This window comes from Ascidia mentula, chromosome 2 (assembly GCF_947561715.1).
Source record: "Ascidia mentula chromosome 2, kaAscMent1.1, whole genome shotgun sequence".
In the NCBI taxonomy this organism is placed as follows: domain Eukaryota; kingdom Metazoa; phylum Chordata; class Ascidiacea; order Phlebobranchia; family Ascidiidae; genus Ascidia; species Ascidia mentula.
This window is the reverse complement of record NC_138567.1, coordinates 14,022,030-14,042,467: the sequence shown is the minus strand read 5'-3', so window position 1 is coordinate 14,042,467 and position 20,438 is coordinate 14,022,030. Positions and strand designations below refer to the sequence as shown.

Sequence of the window (20,438 nt, the reverse complement as noted above, 5' to 3'; positions counted from 1 at the left end):
TTATATAGAAACAGGATTGTTTTAGGAACACCATTTACAGATTTGCTCATAATTCTGACAATAAAGAGACTGGACCATACTGTTGTTTACATTGCCATCTTTCATGTACGAAAAACGTTTCGGCAAGAACTTATGTCATCATTAGTTTGAGGGTTGTTTTGTTAATGAAATTATTTCAATCGCACTAATAGGGTTTTTAAGCTGACATGGAACCCCTAATACGCCATTAATAACGTTTCTTACGTGAACCATTACCGTTATGGTTTACAACTACCATGTTCCACAGATTACAGGTGATAGTTTAGGAATCTTTCATATTTTTTCATAAAAGAACCCACTTTAGGAATCACTGCCCTAGACTATAAAAAAAAAGTTTTCGCACAACTTACCGAACACAATCGTTTGAAGTGTTCCGAAGGTATAAGTACAGAAGCATATTGCATTGCCGACTCGAATTTATTGATCAGGGTTGTTTTGAAAAAGCAAGAAGTGCGTGTTTTAACGGCAGTCTGTTTTGATAGGTGTTGGCCCTGTTACTGTGACGAGTGATGCGATGGCAATGACGGCGGCGCTAAACAGTTTAACTGCTGGTGGCGGAGGTGACTTTCCAGAACCTTCTTTCGCTGGAATGCGTAATGCTATTCTTGAAAGTTCAGTGAGGTACGTTTTTCAACCTCAGAAAAACCTTTCCGAAGAACCATCCTGACAATAAAATGAACATATACTCCATTTTGACACACGTTTCTTCCACCTTCCAGTCGCCTGGCAGCAACAGAATACATGAGAATATAGAAATAACCTTTGACCCACAACAGTTTAAATCCACGTTTTATCACGGTCTAAGAAAAATCGATAGAACAGTGTGCGGCAAATTTTGATATGTTGGTATTTACCTGCTTCTACGTTAAACCTTTGGTGAAAACTAAACCATAAAATTCTATGTCACTGGTCGCAGAAAATTTTTGCAAACGTTAAATAGCCTTCTATGGAAACAATAACTACATAACACGTTCTTTACACGGTTAGTTATTTTGTGTTTATAATACACATAATGCAAAACCCCTATCACCATAGGTCCGTATTGTTTCTAATCACCGATGATGAGGCAAAGGATCCCGACCTGAAATATGAGGTCATACCCCTAGCAATTATAAAAAAGATTCGGGTACGTAAAATAATAATAGCTTGATACTTTGTTCGTTTTATATGCGCGTAATGGTATTTAAAAATATGTGTGACTTTTCGGTTCTGTCCGACAGAATACCCAAACAGCCATGATATAACTATTGGGTTGCAGCGAGGAGTAGCCTACACACTGTTTCGACACATACGGTCTATAGTCAGTGCTGACTGTGATTGTGGCATTAAAAAACTAATTTTTAAACTGGCAGGCAGAGAATATTTCAATTTTCCACCAATAAGGTCTCATCATAATACGCCCAGTTGATTAAAACGTGAATAGGAATTTTACTTTCTTGACTAAACTGCTGGCAACCCATACTCGGCGAAATCGGACACCTACCACATCACGTTATTGCTTCCTATTCCAGATTATAACAACATTGCTAAAATTTATAGCATGCAATTTTATTTTAACACAAATAATCAATTTGACAGACAATGACTGAATTCTACTGGGCCCAGTTTTTCTCAAGTTTTATATGACTTGCCGATAGTCGAATTTCTACCTTAAAAAGCGTCAAACAAAAACCCTCAAACACACTGTTTAAATTCATGCATGTTTTTTATGTTTTCTCCATAAATCATAGATTGTCGGATTGTTGACACCTACGAGGTCAATCGATCGTGCTCCTTACGAAATGCTTGCCAGAGTTAGTGGGGGCTTCATGGTAGATGTAAACAAGACTGACTTTGGCGTGGCCACCAGTATATTCCGAGTACTCACTGCTCAAGGACAGGTGAACCTTTGTTTAATGGAAAATCTATATCTTTCAACACAGTGTGTGGATTTTTAACGGCATTTGTTCACGTGCGGTTAATTACTCACAAATGTTGCTGTATTGTCACTGTGCAAAGTTTTACACCAACACATACATTTTTCATTCTTTTGCCATTTCATGCTACTTTGCAGGTAATGCTTCATCGTGGTTCTGATGTTATGACGCAAGTTATTGAGTTCATTGTGGATTCAACTTGCGGCGAGGTTACTGTGGTGGTAGCAGGCGAAATGATAACCGGACGGTTTGATTCCATTTTGAGCCCGGAAGGTATCAAAGTACTGCTATGTAATAGTCTTCAAATGAAAAAAAATTAAAAAATTTAAACATTGAAAGTCTTTACAGCCGATAAACCAATAGACCACACTGTCCGAAAATTATTGCACCTCGTTGGGTCTCACTGCCAAAAGTCAATAAGAATTCGTAAAAATCGTGATATGCGCAAAACACTGATGACCTTTTTCTTGTTTAAAAAACAAAACAAATTAAAAAGAAGTATTTTTTCAGGAATTGTCATGGAATTTCAAGAAGTGGCTCATATAGAAAATCTCCTAATTGTCAAGTTTCAAAGAGAACGCCCTGGTCCATACTCCTTCACACTCACCCAACCTACTCGTGTCACGTGAGTGAATTTTTGCTTTACCACGTGATACTGATCCGGCCAATCAATGGGGTCAAAGTTGAAGTGTTACCGTGTCATGCTTACTTGTAGTGTACGACATGTTATACAAGCACCAAAATCACTTTGGACAGTTTTGTTTTCTGCTTAAAATAATAGGAGTTTAATAGGAGGACGCATATTTGTGCACATTAAATATAAGTGTAGTTTGGAAAGTAACGTTTTTTTAAGAACAGACTAAATGTTTTTCTCTAATTTTTACTTCATGAATAAGCCGCTATTCTATGAGGTATCATATTGTTTTCAATTCAGATACGAAGTTTTTGCTCGAAGTACTTTTGGCGCGATTCCGACTATTTTTCAGTTCCTGCCAACCGGACCCCTCGTTCACCCGGTTCAACCTTACGCAGGTCAGTCGTTAACAATCGACATATCTGTGTACACGGAAAACTCAATGAGTATTTGCGGAAAACCAGAACGATTTATATATTATATAAAGACATGCAATAAATGTATTCCTTTTGCCAACATTGATTTAGTTTCTTGAAATGGAAAAACTGCAACTTTATACAATGTCAAATGAAATGTCTGTCGTACACCGAAAATGTGTTTCCGGTTCTTGTTTGTAACACTGCCATTGTTTCAGGCGACGCTTCCCACATGCTGACCAACATGTTTGGTAATGACGGCAACGCAATACCACAAAATGTTACATTCCTTGCACCAAATGGAACTGAGCTTGTTCAATATACGGTGGACATCTGTGGAACCGCTGGCATCGAACATCGGACAGTCGATGAATTTACGATGATCGGCGAGCCATTTTTCATGGTAAAAAATAACCCGACACAGAAGTAACTTAAGGCATTTTCCAAAACAACCTGCAGGTTGCCTTCTAGCAATGAAAACGCTGCTGATTCCGAATATTCACTTAAAAATGATTACAATGGTAAAATTTGTTGACACTACTATTAAGTCGGTTGATCTGATGGAAGACACACATTCTACATTGATACAATTAGTGTTTTAAAGTCATAGCACTCCGGCACCAAAAAAACACCACTTCATCCCTGTCTTTGAGTAATCGCCAATATATTTGTTCAGAGGGTGGACGGAGTGGATCCAGAAGGTTTCCCGTTCAGGAGAGTCGACCCTTGCGTGGTGACTCCAGTTCTTGCGGTAAACCACCGCTTTGTTCCTGTAGAAGACCGGATTGCAGCACAGGGGCAAATGATTACGGTAGACGCTGTGATACAACTGTAAACATATACATATCGTTATGCGGTGTTAGGTTCTAAGTTATTCAATGTTGAATTACTAAGCTCAGTCGGTATGCATGGGTCTATTTATTTTCTGAATCGTTTATTTTCTGTTACACAGAAAGCGTGTTTTTTATGTCTCAACAACTTGCCGGCAAACGGCAGTACTTAAGTATTTTTTTGAAGAGTTAAATATAATGAAAAGCGTATCGCGTCAACGTCACATGGTCTGACATTCGGAAAAGACTAAGAGAGAACAGAAAAAAATCTGCTAAAAAATTGTTTCAACCAACGTTCTATTTTCACTCTTGTGTAAAATTTTGGCCATAAAGCGATTTGGGATCAACTTTGTGAACATTTCCATCTAGCTGTTGGATTGCATGTAACATAAGAAAGTGGACTGTTGCTTTTCAATCTCAAGTAACATGGCATGCTTCTGTTTCAGGTAACAACTAATTTCACGGGCACGGATATTGACGGATACACTTTCGCTGAATTCAGCACTTTACCTTGGTCAATTATGATGTGAGTACGATTGCATTTAATGTGCATATGTCCTCATTTTACGTGCTGAATTTGGTTTACCACGATTCCAGATAAAAATTAAATCCAGGAACTAAACCGAAGACTTGTGTGCTTGTTTTTAAGAAATAAAGTTTATAGTGAAGTGATTAAGCAAATGACATGTATCAGAAAGCGAATTATTAACACAAGAATTGCAGGACTAATACGACGAATGGAGTCACCCAAATAACTTTGTCAATCGGCGTACCGGTGGCTGCAATTATTGGAAGTTTGAATCGCATTACACTGACAGCGTTAAACGGAAACGACGCCATATTCACAAGTTTCAGCGTGATCGTTGTTGAGAACAATGCAATGAAAGTAAGTTCTGCCAACAAACAGCGACATATTTTGTATCATACGAACAGACGCTTTACCCTATAGGACAATTTCAAATTCTTTTTACGCCAGATCGCAATTATCGAACAAAATATGAGATCTGGAAAACTGTGATTATCATGTCTTTGTTGCGACAATTTTGCATGTCGAAAATTAGATTATCGCTGCGAATGTATTTTTAAAATTTCTAACTTCCTGCTTGCGCCTCCAGTGCCCATATCTCATCTCCGAAGAAGGCTCGGTGATTGAATGCTCGGATTTTAACAACTTTAACTCAGTATGCACTCTGACATGTGATGAATATTATGTACCCGATACTCCTACGACCAGCCAATGCGATGACGCCGGATTTATGCATTGGACTGTTGAACGCCTTGCATGCAGATACGTCGGTAAGATTTAAAAAAAAATCAAAGTTATAATTTTTGTATGCGAGGGATAGTAATTAAACGAACCGTCGTTTTCTACCGTAGTTAAACATTTCTGAGGTTAAGCAGTTATTAAAATGTATTTTAGGCAGCCGCACGTGCTCTGTCCAGGGAGATCCCCACTACGTCACATGGGATGGCACGGCGTACGATTTTATGGGAACATGTTTGTATCACCTCATCCAAACCGCAAATTTTGATCTTGTGGTAAATTTACCGCAAAAATGAATAAAGCGACGACGGTTTTACTTTACCAGTATGTTGTTACAGGTCGAAAATGAACACAGAGGACCTAACACGGCTGTGTCGTATCTTAAAGAAGTTACCCTACTTCTAGTTGATGGTAGCATCATCAGACTTCTTAAAGGCGGAAGAGTACTGGTAAGATTATAATTACTACCGATAGCATCACACATTATTGTCAATAAATGTTTAACTACCTTAGTACGGAAATTTGCTCGTCAGCCTACCTTTCCATGTGGATAACCCACACATTTTGATCGAAAAAAAAGGACTCAATCTCGTGCTTACAACCGAACTTGGGCTCACCGTTTATTACGATGGAGATAGCAGTCTCGTTGCAACGCTGTCGGCTACCTACGTGAACCAAACCAATGGTAAGCAGGATGCAAATACTGTGTTACTTAGGCTTTTTCCATAATTGGGTACCAAATCTGTGAATGGGTCCCGCGTTCACAGGTTTATGCGGCAACATGAACGGCGACCCTATGGATGATCTCCAAAATGCAACAGGATTTATGTACAGCGGGGCAGAGTACGGAAATACGTTTAAAGTGAAAGACACTCCAGGGTGAGAAATCCTTGTTTGTGAATATTGATCAGCTTTTATGTTCAACGAACATTGTTGTGAAGATGTCGGGATGACGAAGGAGAAGACCCGGGCCCTTGTCCACAAAAGGCTGAATATCGAGCTCGCTGTGGAATTTTCAACACTACCTGTTTTGAATTTTGCACAGACTTTATTTCCATTGACGAAGTTATAATGGTTCGTGAGTGACATTAGGCCATGTGTAAAACTTTAATGTTTTAATAAATAATGACAGATTTGTCGACATTGACATGAATACTGTTAAAAAGAAAAAATATAAAAAATTTATAAGAAAAACATACATAAGGTTTATTAAAGTGTAAGTTATTAGCACTAACAGATTAAGTTAGAAATACAGGACGATATGCCCTGAATTTCACGTTGAAGATTAAAGGATAAAAATATCGTACGAAAATCACAAAACATTAAGTTTTGCAAAAATATTACAGAATTGCATCTTTGACTTGTGTGTTACCAACGGGGACCAATCGACGTTGGAAGACGCTATTTCTCATTATGCTGCCGTATGTCAACATAATGGAATTTCTGTTTGCAATTGGAGACAGCAAGCTGGAATTCGTAAGTTTATTAATTCCATCTTTTAACGTCCCGATTTCTGTTTTTACCTCCAAAATAGTTATGGCTGAATATATTGGAAATTTATCAAGCAGTATAATATGTGTGGAAATAGTGGGTCATCAGTATTTTTTGTATATTGTCCCGCCATACAGAAACACTTTAGATTTGAATATTGTTTTTTATCTGGTTTTGTGAGCAATAATTGCTCAAAACTTACTAAACCGGTTGGTAATAGTCAATACAAATCTAACACGTTGTTCATAGCCAAGCAGTGTCCGCCGAATTCTCACTACGTACTCGAAGGAACGGCTTGTCCAAATACCTGCTTAGACCCTGAAAGTGCTGACCGATGTACAACACCGAACGTGGAAGGTATGATTTTGGATTGATACTGACCAAGATTCAGTACTTTCGAAACAATAGCTATCTTTTTCGGCACCTTTTTTGCATTATCCCAGCAAGATTATAATAATCACGTGAAATTACAGTAAACTTGTGTTGCTGGCGCTCTGTAAAGTTTCGTCATATTTGAATTATTAAGAGTTAAAGATACGTTGCTTGTTAGCTTGCATCTGTGACGAGGATTATGTTCTTTCCGGGATTGACTGCGTGAGAAAAACCGATTGTGGCTGCGCCCAAGACGGCACGTACTATCAGGTAAATAATAACTCTGTATATAACACCAACTACGTCTGAAATATGCTTTTACATGCGCATGCCAACTAACTCTGTCACCAACAATTAATCAACACTGCCGTTTCATGACAATACTGAAACAACAGTTCATATGAATTATATTTTTTTACGTCGTTGTCAGTAAGCTTATGTGTTTTTTACAAACAAAAGTAAAATGCATTCACGTCTTTAATGATTTAAAACAGAAAAGCAATGTACCCACATTCCGCTCTGCATTGTCCAATCTAAGTGCGCGACGTCTGATACTAAACATTTTGACATTGGAAATCTGATCTTGATCGGTTATAAGTTAGATATACAGTTTCAACACTAGACAATAAACGTGTTTCAGTCGCATCAAAATACAGTCCATGACACAAAACTTCCCAACTATTTTTGCTTAGAACGATGATGTTTTCCTTACCGATGACTGCAGTCAGCAGTGCACCTGCAGCGAAGGAATGTTGGACTGTGTCAACTACACGTGTTCAGCTGAGGAAGCATGCGGCATTGACCCCCGAACTTTAGTCACAGGCTGTCTTTCAACTGGTAATCGTTTAAATCGTTTTTTTTTCAGAATTAATGTGTTGCACTTACAGCTTTAACTTAAATCTTCTCCGTGGTGTCATTATTTGCCTACCTTTAATTTTTACCTCGAATGATTCCGAACCTGTATTGCTTACCACTTACGATGAAGAAATAAGGTTACTGGACTGCACGAAAGTTTGTATTTGTCCGATTTTGGATGATGATTAAGTTATGATTCCGATACGTATATATAAAAACACAGCCATTAAAGTATACTTACATGTGATGAGATCCCCAGACTAAAAATAATAGTATTTTTTTATATTCCTGGGATTGAATGGTAATGTTCTTTCAAATGCTCATATGAAAACACTGATTTTTTCCCACCAACAGCTATCGGTCAGTGCAGAGCGCACGGTGACCCGCATTATGAAACGTTTGACGGTCACCTGTACGACTTCATGGGCCCTTGCAAGTACATGTTGGTCGACGCGAAGTTCCTTTCAAGCTCGGAGAAGTTTCAGGTCATCACACAGAACGAGTTTCGAGGAGGAAACGAACAAGTCTCGTGGCTTCAATTCGTTGAAGTGGTATTAACTATCAGGCCAGGCTGTGATCTTAACGTCCTGTTGAAGGATGAAGGTGCTGGAATTGTAGCAAGGGTTAGTATATTTTTTACAGGTTTCATATGAATATCTCATACACTAAAAACCTGTGTTCTAAATTATTTGTATACCCGATCAAACATTTTTGTAACTCATGTGTTGTACAATCAGATCGAAAATCTTTTTTGTGATGGCGATTCCTTCACGAGGTTCGATTACACTTCTGGATCAATAACAATTTTTAAAACTGGCAACATGATAACTTTTCAACGCGGCTCCTTATCTGTCTCTTTTGATGGGTACACGGTCAGCGTGAGTCTCCCATCTGTTTACCGCGTTCAGGTAAGCCGCCCATACTTTTTGTGTTCCTATATTATGTTACATGGTAAGTACCGTTATTTCAACATAAATTGTCGTTCGTCACAAAAAACTACAATTAACCCTTGACGACAGTAACATAAATTTTGTTGAATTGTAACCGGATTCGCCTTGGTGTATTTGGTGCTTATGGCGTAACTTATAAAAACTAGTACCTGAGAAGTGCCAATACATTGTTCTCCATGGGTAATAAAATATGTTTGCTTTTATATAAAGTATTTCGTTTTTATATCGATCGCTATAGTATAGTTGGTCTTGCCTATTAAACACAAAAGCAAGGGTATAATATTGATGTCTAAAAGGTAGTGAAGGTGGAACATACAATGGGTCTAAATCTCACCAGTTACGTCTACCTAAAGAGATATATGTTACTTATTTTTATGCCTTATTTCAAATCGCAGCCAATTCGTGGTTTGTGTGGGGACTGGGACGGTGATGCAGCCAACGATTTTAAGCTCTACAATGGCACTGAAGTCACCGAACCCAACGTATTCGGGGAAGCATATCAAGTTGGAGACTGCGATGAAGAGGTGCCCGACGTCCCATTCATGTGTTCACCTGAAGAACGTGGACAGGCGTAAGTTACCACATTTATTGTCGCAATTAAAACTTTGCCGTAAAGTTCAAATTTTATCTTTACCAAACTACGTCATTACTGGAAAAATGTCCAAACATATCGCAAACTAACCATAACTGTAGCTCTCCATTACGTTTTTGAAACCTTGCGTTCAACTTTTAGGCTCATTATTTCATTAGTACTCTTTGTTGGTGACAGAATGAGACCAGAAAATTGTGGCATCCTGAATGGTCCAGTTTTTGAAGATTGTAGAATGTCGGTTAGTTTTACGCAAGAAATGGAGACTTGTGCGTTTGACTTCTGCGCCGGAAACGGCAGAATGGTAGTAGAAGAGGTAGGAAAAGTTTATTAGAATATTGTTGGAAGTTGCATTACAAATCCACGATTTTATTAGTTTGAGACCAAATCTGCGACGCCTTGGGTAAAACGGGTAGAGTATGCTTCAAAACATGTGGTATTACTTTAACTTCTGGTAATTAATTCAATACACCTTTACTTGTGCTACGTAGGCCCCAAAACTGAGTGCTTTTATCATTATCATTAACAAGAATCAAATTGTTATTTTCAGGTGGTGCGCAGAGCTGTTCAGACGTGTAACGAAAACGACCACCCTATCTGTGGTTGGCGCAGTGCACTTAACATGGCAGAACCACAATGCCCGCCTAACTCTCACTTCAGACCTTGTGCATCTGTCTGCCAAAGAACTTGCGGAAACCCCTTTGCTGATGACACGTGAGTCCCAAGACAAACTGGTCTCGCCATAAAACCGGCAATATAAAGCTAACTTTACATTAGCACTCAATTTACTGGAATTTCACTTAACTGGATATGTAATAAACTTTACCTACTATTTTAGTGTATATTAAGATAATCTTAGACGTGCTTACGCACAGGATTGTCGACGTTGTCTTAAACCACAGATATCCTTCACACAAGACCCTGCATAGTCAATGCCTGGTAATAGGTCGAATCAGGCCCAAGCACTGTTTACAAAAATACACTCTAAACATATTGAATAAATTGTAATGTAAGTTTACTAATGATCGATTTATGCGATTGCTGAGATCGCTAAGTAGGGGATTGAGCAGTGGGACAATCCACCCTTGTCATGCGATACACTTCGGTGTAGAAATTGTAATGTATTTAATTAAAAATCCAAGTCTCTAACCACATATACATTCTATTCAGATGTACATTGGGAACTGTTGATCGTTGTGTCTGTGGTTTGGGTCACGTGTGGGATAACGGAGTTTGTATTCGTCAAGAAGATTGCGGCTGTTTCCCTGAAGGTCGAGGAACTGTCCCCCAAGGTCAGTTCTCTCCCTTGCGTGAAAAATATTTATGGGCAAAAAAAAGTTGGTTTTGTGAACGTATTTAATTTTAATCGCTGCTTTCACACAATTCAATCACAAACAAACACACATGAAAACGTGGGTCGGAGCATTGTTTCTGTATCACCATGAAACATTTTCAATCACACCTGTCGACCAATATAAAACAATAGAATAAATTAAGTAGCGCGAGTCCTGGCTTCAAAAGTAAATGAAATTAGCATTTCGCACAAGAATGCTGTGCATGCAATCACACCACAGGTTATGATACATACTAAAAAAACACAAGATGCGAAATAAGTAAATACTTGGATTTCGCAACATCACTCTTTTTAGGTTTTGTCGAATTCAAGGAAAACTGCACTGTCCGATGTTCCTGCGAAGGACCCAACGCGTGGGTGTGTGAGGATTATGAGTGTGGAGAGGGTTCGAATTGTATTTCTAATGAGGAAGGAGAGATCTGCTTGCCAGATGTGAGTTTTCTGTTGCTCATGGTTTCTCACTTCATAAAAATTTTCTCAAAAGTGTTGTTGTATGTATTGCAATTTACTGCGAAGGTACTTAATTTAAAAAAAAAAAAAAATATGTAAGTGACTTGCGCTGTTTGTATTAAAAATTATCAAAATTTGATCAGATAGCATCGTGATTGAAAAACAGTTATTTCTAATGTTTTCCATAACCTCTAGTTTGGACAATGTGTGATTTGGGGACCCACATACGTTTCTACGTTTGACGGAACTCAATACAACTTTGACGGAACCTGTTCATACACTGCTGTCTGGTAAATAACTGAAAATGAGTCTCGGAAACCTTTGCAGCCTTTTGCTGTAACTCGTACTTTGTGAAAAGTTTAAATAAGAAAATGTTTACAGGTTTGCATAAAACCACGGGCCACGTCATTAGGTCCGAACTTAAATTATATGTTCTGGAATCTGAAATCTGACGCCTAAAACTAAAATCGTCAACAGTGCGTACCATTTGTGGGTATTATTTTGATAAACTCGCTTATTGTGATGAAAGTTTCTTCCTTCGATAGGGTGCAAGGAAGGATATATGATCCGTTATAATATATCATATAATGATTTATTTTCAAATAAAAGTGTCTTATATACAAATATACAACATTTGTGTATTGATCGTCAATTATACATTGATTTATTTGATGTAGCAACAACGTGGTAGGCCTACCAATTCTGATTAAAAAGTAATCTGCAGTAAACTGCATGTTTCCAGTGTAAATGTAATAAAATGCATGACTTGATGCAGGGCTCTCGCTGGCAGAGGTTGGCCCACATTTGGTGTGAATGTGAATCGCAACAGTCGCTCATATTACGGTACAATGGGAACACTAATAAATGTGGGAATTGAAGAGAATGAATATCACCCGGGCGGATTAGTGACAATGCACACTGGTTGGCGCCATGTATATGTAAGCATGTAAATTTTTTTGGCAATATCGGCCAAGAGCCCGATCAATATACCAAGAAGAAAACCTGATCGGGATTTGTGGTCAGAATGACCTGGTTCGAATTCTGGTGTGGCAAAAATATTTTTAAACTGTTATTACATTTTAAGTTATTATACACTAAAATAATTAGCCTTAGTGCTTTTGTGGAATTTTCCAACTAACAATATAAGTCACATTTGGGTTTCGTACAGGTAAACGGAGTAAAAGTACTTCCTGGGAGTTACTACTCGGGATTCGGCGTCTTCTATCACAGCAACTTCATCACCGTGAAATTTCCATTCGGTCTAATAGTAAGAGCAAGTGAAAATCACGGGTGGGTGGAATATGTTTATGTATGGATCTGTTACAGTAAAATTTGTATTTTATGGAAAGTTGGAGGTAACAAAATATATTTTTAAGGGTTTCTACATTTTATTTAGTATTCTCCAGGTAATAATGTAATATGCAATGCTTTATATGTTAAAAGAGGCGCTGCCATAAACTATAGACAGTCGCAACCACGAAAAAGCGTTTAACTTGACGCTAGATTACCTAACTCACCTCTTGTTTTCTCGTCAAGGGTGATCATTTCTCTGAGCGGAAGACTTCTCGAACACGCCAATGGTCTTTGTGGTTACTTTTCAAAAGATCCCGCAGATGACTTTACAATTTATGGAAACTTCTCTTCTATGACAGCCAGTGAGTTCGGAAATCACTGGAAATATCCGCCAGGACAGCACGAGTAAGCCTTGGCTATAATGTTTGACAATAAATTGGCAATAAAGCTGGGTTGACAGGCAACCTCAACCGAGACAGCAGAACGACTCCAAGATTGAGAACAGTGATCAATGATGATACACTTTTTGTTCTGCAAATGGTTTTTATCTTATAAGCACTTTTTAATACAGAATCATCCTAAATATATAGGAAAATGTATTCCACACTCAGGCATCGTCAGTTCATTATCAAAAAAAATAGATTCATTTTGAATCAGGAACTAAGTTATTGAGAAAAGGACGGTGAATGCCAGTTCATCATCTCTAGTTTGTGGTTCAGACATATGATAAGTCTTATCTTAAAACTGCAAAACGTCCGCAATCTTTTCAGGTGCAGAGATGGCTACGATGGCCCACACGAACGTTTGTGCCACAACGATCGTTTCTTAGAATACATCTCCAGTTGTTCTGTGTGTGGTATGCTGGAGGATAGCATTTTTGCCGACTGCATTAGCTCCGGTAATTCCACAGACGCTTTGACCCAAGCTTGCATTAAAACTCAATGCCAAATCGGCGACTTCCTCGGATCATTGGAAAACTCGCTCTTGGGGCGTGCGATGGAGTGTGTAACAATGGGTGGCCAGTTTCCGGATTGGAGAGATCATTTCGGTATACAGCCAGGGTGCCCGGAATACTCGCGGTACGCACTGGATGCGGATCCGTGTCAACCGACCTGCTCTGACAGAGATGGATCAAGATGCAGATCCAACCCCTCTCTTGCACCACTTCACTCCATTCGTGCTGAAAGTAAGCGATTATTTTGTTTTTCGTGCGACCATGCCTCTAACGCAGATACAGATAAAAAACTAGAACAAACACTTTCTGTTTACACCTTCGTTGGTAATATTAATTTATAAATCCAGAGCAAAGTTGAACATAGTACTATTCATTTTCTTTAGCCTGTGTCTGTGAAGAAGGATTTATCCTGAGCGGAGCAAAATGTGTCCCCCACAACAAGTGTGGCTGTGTAGCACCCAATGGACTTTATTTTGAGGTGTGTAGACGGTTAATATGCGGAATACAAAGTTTTGCTAATTTGACTGGCTTGTTACATCGATTCTAACCGGCATGTAAATTGTATAAAGGTGACGTACAACTATACATTTTACAGCTTATCGCTATCGCTTGAAACCTATGCTGCAAAACATTCTGCAAACTGCAACTATGATAAGTTTGTTATGTGTACGTGGGCGTCTGTCAGATATTCACTCTTAGTTTCGAAAATAGTCTTTTGATGAAAGTCGTCTCTCGTTTTACGTCCTGCACGGCCAATTCAGGATTACCCGCGTTTTGTGTTGTAGCATGCTGCTTGCCAATTGGACGAGTCTTGTACTCACAAATGCCAATGCCGCAACGGAGAATGGGATTGCGAGTACTCACCATGCAGAAGAGACCAGTACTGTGGCCTGCGGGAAGGGACTTGGGGATGTCATTTTATAGGTAGTTACATAAAAACGGCAAGCAGCGAAACAGGACCGACACGACCAAATCAAACCTTAGCATTAACGCTTGTGAAATGTGGTAGAATTTTAAAGTCATGAACAAATTTTACACAATATGACTTTTCAAATATGCCTAATTTACAGATGCAAATCACGAAGGAAATGTTTTTTTTCATTTGATAAAAAAAATCTAACGCAAAGGGTGGTCAATTAATAAACATGATTTCTTTCAGATCAATGCAAGTATGACAACGGTGGTTGCTCACAGATATGCAGAATGTATGAAGGAAACTCTTATTGCTTCTGCAAACCGGGGTACGGACTTGCTAAGGACGAAAAGACGTGTCTCGAAATAGGTGAGTATTTATGAGATGGGAAACATCACGCCTACCAAGTTTGTCTAATGTGTTCCTTGTTTTTTTGCAATTCGATGATGTTTTAATACAGTTGCTCGCGGTGGTCGTGGGGATGGGTTTGATGGAGGTCGTGGTGATGGCTTCGGCGGTGGTCGTGGGGATGGGTTTGATGGAGGTCGTGGTGATGGCTTCGGCGGTGGTCCTGGTGATGGTCCTGGTGATGGTCCTGGTGATGGTCCTGGTGATGGTCCTGGTGATGGTCCTGGTGATGGTCCTGGTGATGGTCCTGGTGATGGTCCTGGTGATGGTCCTGGTGATGGTCCTGGTGATGGTCCTGGTGATGGTCCTGGTGATGGTCCTGGTGATGGTCCTGGTGATGGTCCTGGTGATGGTCCTGGTGATGGCCCTGGTGATGGTCCAGGTGGTAATGGCTTTGAAAATGGTTCCGGAGGTGGTTTTGGAGGTGGCAGCGGAGAAGGCTCTGGTGACGAAGGCTCGGGAGACGGTCCTGGTGGAGGACGTGGAGACAGATTTGGTGGAGGACGTGGAGACAGATTTGGTGGAGGACGTGGAGACAGATTCGGTGGAGGACGTGGAGACAGATTTGGTGGAGGCCATGGAGACAGATTTGGTGGAGGCAGGCGTGGAGACAGACGAGGTGATGACTCGTGCTCCGCAGTTCTCAACCAATGGAGAGAGAGCTACATGGACTGGAGATATTACTACGAGAGAGAGTGGAAGAAGGCATTCCGACGTTACGAAAGAGGAGACTCTCCTCGCGGTGGGGACTTCCCTCGAGGATGGGAATTTCCCGACGAACAATTTGGAGCATGTAAGAAAGATTATTATAAATGTTAGTATGTATATTTTACAATTTAAACACATTGCCAGCTCCAGAGCCATGGCAGTGTAATATAATTTTAGAACTGTTTACGTACTAATTCGTTCAGGCATTGATGCCACACGACATGACAACACATTAGAAAAAACAGTCTAACACATTCTAAGCTAAATGTTAGGGTAAAGTGGTCGATCTGGCCTACCTGCGCCATTTTCAAAACGAAAACAATCCTGTTAATTGTTGCTGAATTTTGTGTATGTTTACTCAGCGTGTGAAGTGATGTGGAGCGAATGGATTGATTCAGACAATTCTTCAGGATGTGGCGATGACGAAACATTGGCTCGTATTCTAGATCTCTATCCCGATGCCGTTTGTCCGAGGCCAATTGCTTTCGAAACACGGCTAGTGTCTCTTTCAACACCAATAAATGGGTAAGTGAAATTGGCGTCAAGTTTAAAATTTTCTTGTTTCGTATTTATACTAAAACCATTAACACATTAATTGCCAAATCACATATCATATTAAATGCCATTCATATCAACTCAGAGATAAGCGATTGCAATAGAAAATGCTTATCTCGTTACTACACAAGTTATGTATTAACTTGATATAAACTTTAACTTTGCCACAAGCAAGTAATGTTACAAGCTTGCATCAAATCATATTTGCCTAGTGTCAGCTGTTATCTTTAGCACAACAACTTTTGTATTGTTTCGTTGTTATAGAATGCTGAGTGAAATACCACTCCGAGAAAACTCGCCTACTGAAGGTTTGCTGTGTGATAACACCGACCAAGAAGATGGAGTCATGTGTCCAGACTATGAAATTAGATTCTTGTGCATGTCACCTATGTATTAGCACACTTTAGTCCGTAACCACATGCTCGTAATGACGATTTTTAAATTAGAAACACTCTTGCATGCATAAAATAGACTACACATGGTGGTTATACTTAATTCAATGATTTTGAAAGCTGTGATGTTCGACACTATTATGATTTAGAGTGATTGCTCGCGTTTGAATGTGGACAACAATAATCTAAACAAATGTGTTTTATCGCCAGTGTCAAATATACATTTACTTGCCAATAAATGGAACGTGGTGCCTATTTGTTTGTTTATAAAAGACACTATATTTCTATACCTATTATCATATACAGTAAAAATGTAACGGATAAAAAGTAAATGGGTAAAAAACCAACTAACGTGCAGACCAGGTCTTGTCTTTAAATACATCTTAGTTATCGCAAGCATATTCACAGATGTTTATTGTTCATGTCAAAGTAAACACGCAAAGCAACGCATGTTTCTGATTTTTTTTGGTTAAGGAAAAAATTGCGTAGCAGGAAGCACAACTCAATGATACCTATTGATTAAAATCATCAAAAATGTAATTCTGGACTGCACACGTTTTGCTTCCGACAAAAAAGAGATTGAACAATTAAAACGGTTTGGAGAGCAAAACATAGACATCATAAACTGCGCGAAACAAAATGTCGTCGTCCGAACCTTCCTGGACATCCAAGGAAGACTTAACTTTGTTTGCAAACAATTCAACTGAATCTAACTCGGCAAGTTGTTCGTCGCTGAGTTGTCCGCCGTGCACTTTCCTTAAGTGCTCCATGTAGGACTGATACGCATCTGATGTTCTCATTAGGCCTTTGGCAGAGGTTAAACTAAAATCTTCGTACACAATCTGTAGGTTGCATGCATATTGGTGAATATAACGCCTTTTTGACTACTAATTTATGTATTTTAATGGACGGAGATAAACAATAAATTTTTACATGCGAAAGCAGGACAGAACAACCAATTTCGAAGGCATTTACCTAGATATCTTAGCGATCATAGGTTGACAAGAATTCACTGGCCGTATTCGCTATCAGTGTAAACAAAACAATCATTCAGTGGGCAACTTTTCGTATCACGATTTGCCTTCGACCTAGGTAGCTTTGGCTGGTATGCTACTGTTACCTTATAGTTAGGTGGATATAAAATAAAAAATATGTCGTGCTTTGTTATGATGCATGGTTAAGTGCGCAAATAAATTTAAATCTAATAATAAAGACGCATTTCAATGCAGAAACTCAAACTAAATTAAAGCGGGTTTTTGCCTATTTCGAAAACAGTTCACATTTCTTTAAAGCAAATGCCCAAAAAGTTGCATTCATGTTACAAGCCATTCGGCCTCGATGCAATAAACATGCATAATAATTAAGTAACAGCGTTCACAGTAAACAAATTACTATTTCGTTTCACAGCATTTTAGTGCCATACAAAAATTATATTATACGTGGGGGCATAAAAGCTGATTAAATCATTCAAAAAAAACATCGCTAAACCAACCTGAACAGTTTTTCTTTCCTTTCGATGGCCTGGAATGGCTTCAAACATATTGTTGTACCCATCAGCGATTTCTTTGTAGATATTTAAGTTGTGAAGATTTCCACGACATTGGTAATAGTAATAAAGATCGCCAAAATAATTTGAAGGTAATTCTTTCTTCTTCACGTGGGGAATAAGGGCCGGGCCAGGGTACACGAGCAAAACCAGACACCCTTCTGGTTTCAAAACCCTTGATGCCTCAGCAAAAAAGCGTGGCAAATCAAACCAATGGGCGCATGTTGCAGCCAAAAGCAAATCCACACTTTGGTTTTCAACACCAACCAATTCTTCAGCGCAACCGATTTTATAAACTACATTTGTAAATTTATTTTGTCGTTGTGCTCGTTCAATCTGTGCCTCACTGATGTCGGTTGCATAAACTCTATTAAAATATGGAGCAAACAGGTTTGTGGCTTGACCGCTTCCACATCCAACTTCAACCATCAGTTCACACTTAATGTCACGATCGGACTTTTCTTTCAGAAGATATTCTATTATGACATCCCTGGCTTCGTTTGAATACTTGGGACGATATTTGATATACTCGTCTGTAATTGTCTCACTTTCATATACTCTGTACATTGTTCCACTATATTATTAATGCGTTTGAAGTTTCTGATGCTAAAAACACAGATGATCTATATGTTAGCTCACCATAACCAATGAACACCTGATATTTCATTTTTGCATTTTTTAGGTTTGGAGAACTTTCAATCATGATCGAGTAACCTGAACAACTGCTCGTCTTTCAAATGTGTTTCGACAATAATCGCCTCTGAATTTTTCACGTGAGTGGATAACATTGCACAGCCTCGCGTTACGCTCTAATTCATCTTCATCCTTGTATGAACTATGCCGGGCATTGAAAGTGAACTTAAACTTCGCAGGAATGTTTCTTGCACTCCGACTCGCAGGAAGAAGTGGTTGATTCAGCTATGCTGCAATGCTTGGGCTGCGAAGCCTGCAAACCTAATGAACTCGATACGATACATGTTATCGCCGAATAAGGACCTACGCAGTGGGTATAACGTCCTCTTTGTTCACACTGCTATGCCACGCCGCACGGAAAAAAATAATCATCAGAAGAATTTCAATAATCAGATACTCAATGAAAACTGTGTTCAACTGAGCATTGCGCTTATTACTTTTGTCAAATCCAAGAAAATTGGCACTGAAAATCTGTCCACCGGATTTTGTTACAAAGCGAACGTTGTTTTTTGGTAACCAGGCCAAAGAGCATACTGGATGACGCATTGACAGTCGCCTGCAAAACATACTTGTAATATCATGTTACCAACCGTCTGCCATACAGGGATTTGCCTGCCGTAACCGAAAAAGGGCATTATTTGCCAGACAGCTCCAGCACATCACTGATAAACATATCGGTTTAGTGCACAAAGTATTTTGCAAAACTAAACTCCATATTTCAATTTACCATCTAACTGCAAATCATTGCGAGCTTTTCAAAACAAGATTCGTCTAATTTTCGTACATTTTGCAAATAGCCAATCTTAAAGCTATGAGAAAAAATGTTCAAAACACTGTTTTAACAACTAAAACGGTTTGGAAAGCAAAACATAGACATCATAAACTGCGAGAAACAAAATGTCGTCGTCCAAAGCTTCTTGGACATCCAATGAGGTTTTCACTTTGCTTGAAAACAATTCAACTGAATCCAACTCCACAAGTCATCAAGTTGTCCGTCATGTGCTTGCATCTCGTGCTCCATGTACAACTGATAGGCATCTGTGGAACGCATCAAGCCTTTGGCTAACGACAAACTCCAGTCTTCGTATACGATCTGCAAAGTATTTAAGTAAACATATTTTATTAATATTTCCTACGTTGGTGAAATATGCAATTCACAGTTATGCGCAATTTTCATGACAAAATATATTCGAGTTCTCTGTATGGCAACATTGGACTACGTTTATAAGTTTGTAACTATGTCATTGCTTCATATCACATATATCAGTGACGCCACTATTAGCTATAAATTATCGATAAAGCATAACTACAGCAAGCAAATTGCTTTTTCTACACGAAAAACTCTCATGAATATTTTTTTGACATGAAAATTTGTATCACTTCGAATGACTTAAAACTCTCCACGCTTTACCAACCTCAACACTTTGTCTTTCTTTCTGAAAGCTTGGAATGGCTTCAAATATTCTTTTGTACCGATCAGCGATTTCCTTGTAGATTTTTAAATTATGCCGCTGGCCTCGACACAATTAATAGTAAAATAATTCACCAAAGTAATTTGGAGGAAAATATTTGTTCGTCATGGGATATAGGGCTGGACTAGGATATTCAAATATAGCAAGACAACCATTCGACTTCAAAACCCTTGATGCCTCAGCAAAGAAACGCGGTAAATCAAACCAATGGGCGCTTGTTGCACTTAAAAGCAAATCCACACTTTGGTTTTCAACCCCAACTAATTCTTCAGCGCTACCGACTTTATAAACAACATTTGTGAAATTATTTTGTTGTTGTGCTCGTTCAATCTGGGCCTCACCG

General features: G+C 38.9%; 1 protein-coding gene across 1 annotated transcript; it reads right to left on the bottom strand.

Annotated features, from left to right (window-relative positions):
• Positions 1-16,971: 16,971 nt before the first annotated feature.
• Positions 16,972-18,497, bottom strand: LOC145890202 (uncharacterized). Its single transcript, XM_082981230.1, has 2 exons — positions 17,877-18,497; positions 16,972-17,226 (listed from the first exon to the last, which is right to left on the bottom strand). Exons 1-2 carry the CDS (start codon positions 18,495-18,497, stop codon positions 16,972-16,974), a joined length of 876 nt encoding a protein of 291 aa, XP_082837356.1.
• Positions 18,498-20,438: the final 1,941 nt, after the last annotated feature.